Source organism: Priapulus caudatus, unplaced genomic scaffold, assembly GCF_000485595.1.
Source record: "Priapulus caudatus unplaced genomic scaffold, Priapulus_caudatus-5.0.1 Scaffold91, whole genome shotgun sequence".
NCBI lineage: Eukaryota > Metazoa > Priapulida > Priapulimorpha > Priapulimorphida > Priapulidae > Priapulus > Priapulus caudatus.
In genome coordinates this window covers 38,747-46,855 of record NW_014577152.1, presented here as the reverse complement: position 1 = coordinate 46,855, position 8,109 = coordinate 38,747, and the positions used below count along the sequence as shown (strand labels likewise).

The 8,109-nt window shown below is 42.3% G+C and overlaps 2 protein-coding genes across 2 annotated transcripts in view; one reads left to right on the top strand and one right to left on the bottom strand.

The window, feature by feature from the left end:
- Nucleotides 1-753: 753 nt before the first annotated feature.
- On the bottom strand, nt 754-6,699 carry LOC106804892 (nucleolar protein 16-like). Its single transcript, XM_014806282.1, has 5 exons — nt 6,319-6,699; nt 2,948-3,056; nt 2,392-2,503; nt 2,129-2,235; nt 754-1,699 (listed from the first exon to the last, which is right to left on the bottom strand). The coding sequence occupies exons 1-5, from the start codon at nt 6,423-6,425 to the stop codon at nt 1,571-1,573; spliced, it is 564 nt and encodes a 187-aa protein (XP_014661768.1). The 5' UTR covers nt 6,426-6,699; the 3' UTR covers nt 754-1,570.
- Nucleotides 6,700-6,805: 106 nt separating this feature from the next.
- Nucleotides 6,806-8,109, top strand: part of LOC106804893 (HIG1 domain family member 2A, mitochondrial-like) — a 16,543-nt gene continuing 15,239 nt past the window's right edge. Inside the window, exon 1 of the mRNA XM_014806283.1 lies at nt 6,806-7,111. Within this exon, the coding sequence (XP_014661769.1) occupies nt 6,928-7,111 (184 nt within the window). The 5' untranslated portion in view covers nt 6,806-6,927. The remainder of the gene's footprint in view (nt 7,112-8,109) is intronic.

The following is an 8,109-nucleotide window of genomic DNA, read 5'->3' as shown; positions in this document are numbered from 1 at the left end:
CACACGCACACCCGCACACGCACACGCGCGCTCACCCGCACACGCACACGCGCGCTCACCCGCACACGCACACGCGCGCTCACCCGCACACGCACACGCGCGCTCACCCGCACACGCACACGCACACGCGCGCTCACCCGCACACGAACACGCGCGCTCACCCGCACGCGCACACACTCGCTCGCGTGCACACACGTAAGAACACGAACGTTCAGGCGCCCACGCACACTCGCTGCTCGTATGATAGCGGCGAAATTATTGTTAGTATATGCCTATAATATATATATATATATATATATATTGTGTATATATTTGTTGTCTTATTTGTTCTGCGTTATGTTGTCTGTTGAGTACGTGCGTTTACGTGCATGTGTACATGTATGGGTCCGTGTGTGTGCGTGTATGGGTGCGTACGTGTATGTATATGGGTGCGTGTGTACATGTATGAGTGCGTGTGTGTATGCATATGGGTGCGTGTGTGGGCGTACATAGGTGCGTGTGTACATGTATGAGTGCGTGTGTGTATGTATATGGGTGCGTGTGTGTATGTATATGGGTGCGTGTGTACATGTATGAGTGCGTGCGTGTACGTGCATGCGTGCGTATGTAATTGCTCCAATTACTCGCACAAGAGTGTCACCAAGTCTCCTAGTGTCACGCGCCTGCAGGCAGCTTTTATACACATTCAGTAAATATGTCAGTCACTGCTACTCTTGATACGACATTACAATTCCAATATATATACACTAATAATCATTCTTTACCTCATTATTTATTGTTTTGATTACTGTCTACGCGGGCATGTCACCGCAATTCAATACAATGTTTTTTCAGCCAAAATCTTCTAAATTGATGTAGAGGTGCCCCAGGTGCGTAGATTTCATGTAAACAGCAAAACGCACAAAACGCAGTATGGTACACAGGTACATAGTAGAAAATAGTTTATCGTTGACACCTTGATTTAACCAAAGGAACACATGCGCACTTCTCACATAGGCTTCAATTACATGAAATACAATTTAGTGTAACGAACCACTTTCACATACAGGCTATGATCGCGGAGTATCTGGAACATGATAGTGAATGGTTCATTCAGTAACGAAATCAAAGCTGTATATCATAACGTAGAAATGTCGTAAGTAAGAACTGTAATAAATCATTAAGAGATTGAGCAAAATAACCTACAATTTGATTACCTAACACACCTGACACGTAGAGAGTATATATAGCTTAAAAAGCAAAAGTATGAACATATTAGATAGTGAAATTCTCATAGAAAAAATACACTTTACTACCAACATTTTCGTGATGTTAATTCTATAAATACGTCACTTGTGTATTTCAGGTTCATTGGCATGATCTGAACGTTTTCTGACGCAAAAACAGTTAATTACTTATCTAAGCTATCAAAATTTGTCTTCTGAAGAATTACGATGACATATGCATATGTATCTTACATGAAAAAAAATTTGCCAATGTAACAGAAACGTTGGTATAGAAGTACACATTATTTTATAGTTTGCTACATTATGTTAATATTACATATAAACAACAGGTCCTTATGAAAATGCTATGTGTCATTCGTTTTTTTAGATGAAATGATGTTCTTATATTGACGTAAAGACTTGAGAAATGATATTTTTCTTTTAATAGCTTTGGGCGTCTCCTGGTAATAATTTTTCGGATCTCGTGCCATAGCCTGTAAACAAGAACAAATAAAGAAATAAATAACAAAGGAATGTAGCCCACAAGTTCTTAACATTCTACACAGTGATTACTGGCCCTTTGTAATAAAGGAAGTACTAACTATTAGATTCCAAAAACAAATGCAATAATATTGAATAATCGATTATACCACATAAATGTGTAGCATCCAGTGTGTTAGCCAGAAACCCGTCTGCCCATCTTATGGATGGCCTATTCTCGGATGAGACAGATGAAATTTGATAGAGACGGCATGAGGGCGGCCCAATTTTACCCCTGCATGAAAATAAAATCGTCGGGTTTTCCCCCTAAGGCGCTTCGTGCCCGCAGCATCCTCACTTCGCTCAGATGGTGAGACTCCCTGATTTTGTCCCCTGGCTAACACCCTGATAACCACCCAGGTTTTTCTTCTGTTTACAAATACCTTAAAGTCTTCACCATACTTCTCCATCATGTACAATGCAAATTTAACTTCTGGATCTGACAGCCTCTGTCTGTTGGGTTGTGGTTCCAAGGATTCCTTCTCCAGTTCTGGAAATACAATAGCTTGTTACAAACACCAACAACCACTTGCACCAAAACAAGCCAAACTGTTGGGATATGTATCACACAAAAGGTGGTAATTGATTAACAATGCTCGATTGATGTAACATTGAGTGATGAATGTTATTATTGTGGAGTTGCTACCTTTTGCAACATGGTGCTTCTGTGTTATGTGATCTGTTCCTCTTCGTTTTCTCTCCGATTCTTCTAGCTGAATCAAATCTATACCTTCCATCAAGGATGGGTCCAAGTCATGCTGAAATATATGACGAGACACTGTGATGGCTTGTTGATAACTGTCATGGGAAGACACCACATAGCAACTACTACTGCTACTGCTGGTGATGACAGTGTTTCTGTTGCTACTGCTTGGAAGACACTATTTAAGGAATGTAGTCAAATATAGGCACTGTAAATTTAGAATAAATATATCCGAAAGAACCACATTGCTCATTATACACGAAAATGATGCACTTCAGAGGGAATGCTGAACTATGGCACAGTATAGGAAGCCAATTCTCTTTTTTTATGTCGGGTGTTGTGCATGTCATAAGATGCGACTTGGTGATCATTGGTTTTCAAGTAAATATTCTACGTACTATAGCAGCTCAGCTTGTAGTAATATATAACATCACGAGTGAGTAAAAACTAACTTGTTTTTATTCACTACTAATAATGCAGATAGCGATGATGTACTTGCCCTGTATCGTGGTACTGGTACACTTGCGTTGGGATTGGAAGCCAGACCCATTGCACTAAAATTTGTTGCTATGCCTTTTCGACAATCCCAAGCCTCTTTGATTTGCTCGCTGAAACCACAGTAATGCTTACATTTAATGAAGTAGATAAATTATAATCAAAGTTCATTAAAATTACATTTTGCAATTTTTTGAAAATTGACATTTCAATATATAACTTGATGATTTATTATTGTAAATGCTATTAAATTTATATAATGCATTCATTAATACCTTGAAGTACGAAGAACAATACCAGATTCACACACTAACATTATAAATAAGATATACGTTATCTTAGTTTTACTTACAGTTGCGCAAATATATTATTTATGAACCATGCACACTTCTGGGATAAAAACAAACTAAATAACGTAACTAGACATCGAAGGCATTCGCAATTAGAGCTAAATGGTACCTAACTCTAGCATTACAGCCTCAATACTCTACATTACATGCACTGTACATATATACTTGTAATCCTAGGAATGAAGCCTGCCAGTTCTAGAAACAACTTGGTTGTACATCTACATGGGTCTTGGGCTGTACCTTATTGACCCCTACCTGTGTAGCCCTTTGCTTCGCAACAAGAGGGCTACACAGCTAGAACTAGCCAAGCCCTACCTATGTATACCCTATGGTCACCCAAGCGTTTAATGGGGCTAAGTTGGGTGCAACATGCTTTCAAAGCTGAAGCTAGTTTGTGATATCGCATAAATCCTCTGACCTGCCACAAAAGCCTAATTGACATGCTCTAATTTCCACTTGTCTAATTTTAAAAAACCAAACACAGGCATGTTGTGTTTTCAAAGCTTGATGTATGTGTCTCCAAATCGATCGAGTTTGCCTTTGCTTTGTGTATGAGCCGCCTACAACTTGTGTAATCAACTCCAATTAGCAATCGGGGATAAATTGCATGAATGACATAAGCAAATTTGCAACCTTTTCCACTGCGATCCGCAGTGTGGATCTACCGATTTGATCCACTTCTCTCTCCGTCTTCGTTATAGTCCCCAGGACTTTTGAAGACTAACATTTATGAGGTTATGGGGTTAATGACCTGTCTGATTGCATGATATGCTGGCACAATCCTAGTTTGGGACCCCTGGTCCCCGCCTCCTCAGAGAAATCGGCTTACAGTTACACTACAGTCAACACCCATGGTTCAACACCACACACACAACACAACACACCCGTTGTTACACCACAGAAATCCAAGGCAATACTCTACACCAGCTGAGACAAGCGTGTTCACCAGCCTAAAAATTTCTTTTTTTTTACGAGAGCTCTTTTTTGATTTTGTATGAAAAAAAGAGCTCTCGTAATTTTTTTTACGGGAGCTATTTTAGGCTTGGCCAGAGCTACTTTTTCATAGCATGGTTTTTGTTAAAATTGTCATAATTTTGATGCACTGAGCTCTAATATCTGAGATCTATAGTCAGGTAACATGACAAAGACAGGAAATCAAGAATTATAATCATGGTAATGATGTATGGTTATTTTCAGTTTTTTTTTTTACTATTTCTTTCATCTTTCAACTTATCTTTTTAAATCGAGTGAGCAAGTTTAGAACTTCGGGAGTTCTTTAGTTATTGAGTATGTAAAAAACGTTGTACTGGAATCGAGGAATGTCGGGAGCTTGTGGGCAAGGTGTTACTTTCGTTGTTTTGCCTCCCAAGCAGCAATGACGCCTACCGTTGCGAGTGGTCCGCCTAACCGACAGACGTACCGACCAGGCCCCCAAAAACTTCCAGTCCTCTTGTCTCATGAACGTTGCTACGTTCGCAACCACTTCCAGGGTCTTCTAGGGACACTAGGGTCTTCTAACCCTAGCAAAGGCCGTTTCTTGGAGCTAGGTATACCCCATGCATAGATCAATGCTGCCGCACATCCGCAAAGTTACAAGTGCCTAGAATCTTTAAGTATATACAGTTTACATTGCTTCTAGATATCTAACTGAATAAAAATCGTCCACTTTCCACGTTAAGAAAAGTGACGAATTCAGTTAACAGCTTTGATTACGTGCGTGTCAGGTGTCACTGGTCGTGCCCTCACTCCCCACGATAACCCCTGCGATATAAAACATGTGGCGAATCATGCATTGAGGGAGTTCATGCAGCTCTAGATGTTTTGGATACCCTGTCTACGTTGAGGAACGGGTCGTATTATGCGCTCCCGTTTACAAGTCTGTATTTTTTTTGCTGCTGTGCGGCGATTATCTAGTCGCCCCACCGGACCAGCTGACACGAGCAAGCAGTCACCGGGTCAATTTTCTAGTCACCACTGGCGACCGCTAGTTTCTCACGCTGAATTGCCTATCACAGACGTTTTATAGCCGCAAGTAACCATTACTAAGTTGGTCCCGAGCATCCATAATAGAAGATCCTATAGCCCTGTGGCAATTGCACGCGGGCTATAGTTACTATAGCTGTAGTAACTATAGCCCGCGTACGGTTGCCGCTGGCCAGCAGCAAGTAACTGCCAGGGTCTATGTCTCCCTGGGTACTGCCGGAACGAACCTCGGGTAAGGTGCGGTATACCGGAATGTACCCTGGTACTATCTACTATGCCGGACCGTACCTCGCCTACTCCACTAACGAGTCTAGGGAGTTGCCTACGCCTACTCCCTAAGTAACCATGCATACCAGATAGTTACCAGGGTACGTTCTGGTATGCCGCACCGTACCCAGGGTACGTTCCGGCAGTAACCAGGGAGACATGTCATATAAACCCTATCACTATCATGCAGCTATACACCCCCCTATAGTACTAGTACTACTGTTAGGCTGAGAGGGTCTATGTCCACCAGGGTACTGCCGGAACGTACCCTGGTACCAGAGCATATAAATCAACGTGATTTATATGCTCTGCTGGTACTATCTAATAATAGTAATATACCGGGCCGGACCTAGCTCTAGTACTATAGCCCGCGTTCGATAAACTGCGGCAGGCGCCTAGGCCGATAAACTGCCGAGGCCGATAATAGGCCGATAAACTGCCGATAGGCCGCCTGCGGCAGTTTATCGAACGCGGGCTATAGTACTAGAGTAGAGCTAGGCCGGACCGTACCTCGCCTACTCCACTAACGAGTCTAGAGAGTCGCCTACGCCTACTCCCTAACCCTAACCATATCAGCTAGTTACCAGGGTACGTTCCGGCAATACCCTGGGGGACATAGTCATAGACCCTATGAGCACTACTAGTAGTAGTACTACTACTAGCAGGAGTAAGATAATATAGGATATCCTATATTATCTTACTCCTGCTACTAGTAGTAGTACTAGCTCAGTAGCTGTCACCTGAACTAAAAAAGTACTGTAAAGTTGTAAATTACCATTTCACTGTTGGCAACTTTTTCGATTTTTTGTACAATCTCTTTCGATTAGCGGTGTAATCATATTTCTTTCTACACCTCCTTGCCTTTCCCCGTGCCTTACCCATAACACGTAAACAAATTAAATCAAATCAACTAACGGTAATCGTATCACGCGGAATGCACTAAAATTGTTGGTAAAAATTGTTATCAGCAATCTTGCACGCTGTTCCTGCGCCATACGCCGAAAGCGCGTACACTTACAGCGGCAGGACCTGGAACTAAAAGAGGAAGAAGAAAAAGAAGGAAACTTAGTAGAAGAATCATGAGATGTAAATAATTATATTTAGCATGAATGTTTTTCATGTAAAATCACAAGATATGCAGCAGACAGAAAAGTGATAGAGGCAAATTTTACAACACTCTTATTAAATAAGTAGTGAATACAATATGTTCTTGTGATGCATGTCGGTGAAACTGAAAGCCGATTGCTCACTTGTCTCCCCAGTTTCGACAAGTCAAGTGCAAGATTTGTGCTGTGGCTCAGCTGTGCATTGGTGTTGGCGTGCGAGTTCGGAGTATTCCCTAGTCGAAAGTCTGTTATGTTTTTAATACAAACATTCACAAAATATGGTTAGTGCTGAGAATAAGACCAATCATGCAAGTTCAGATAAGGCATTTGGAGACCTGGCTTGGCTCCCAAGTAGCCACCAGGGCAATCAACCAGAAACAACAGAATTCGTTCCATTTCACGCAGAAGGATTGAAGGAGAAGTTGTTGCGAAAAACGAAAGAAAATCCGTTCGTTCCCGCTGGTAATTGTATTTTTGTGAGCATGACCAAGTATATACTATATAGACTAGTGTAGAAACTACCACAGAGGTTATTTTTAATAGGAATATTAAGTAGAACTGAAAAATTATATACTTCGTGGGTGCATGACACGGAATATAGTCACAGGATAGGGTGCTCGGGGCGTTCCCAACTTTAATGACATTAATCATCAATATCATCATGTCGTGATATAAAAGAGATATAAAGGGGGGGCGGATCGATATAAATTAGATATCAAGGGGGGGTTAGATATGAAATAGATATCAAAGGGGTTATATATAACGATATAAAAGAGCTATTAAACTTGCGCGCCTTGGCTGCGCGAGCAAGCGAAATACAGAGCGGGTGCATGTTCGCTTTGTTTTGCTGGACTTCGCTGGGCTTTGTTGCTCGAGCACACGAAATACAGTGGGGGCATGTTCGCTTTGTTTCGCTGGACATCGCCGGACTTTGTTGCTCGAGCAAGCGAAATCGAGACGAGGGATATGTTCGCTTCGTTTCGCTCGCCTTCACTGCATGAGCAAACGAAATATAGAGTGGGGGGCATGTTCACTTCATTTTGATCGACTTCGCTCGCCTTCGCTGCGCGAGCAAACGAAATATAGAGCGGGGGCATGTTTGCTTTGTTTCGCTGGACTTCGTTGCTCGAGCAAGCGAAATCGAGACGAGGGATATGTTTGCTTCGTTGCGCTCGCTTTTGCTGCACGAGCAAACGAAATACAGAGCAGGGGCATGTTCGCTTCGTTTTGCTCGACTTTGCTGGACTTCGCTGGTCGAGCACACGAAATACAGAGCGGGTGGCATGTTCGCTTCATTTCGCTCGACTTTGCTGGACTTCGCTGGTCGAGCAAGCAACATTGAGAGGGGGGTATGTTTGCTTTGTTGCGCTGGACTTCGCTGGTCGAGCAAGCAACATTGAGAGGGGGGTATGTTTGCTTTGTTGCGCTGGACTTCGCTGGTCGAGCAAGCAACATTGAGA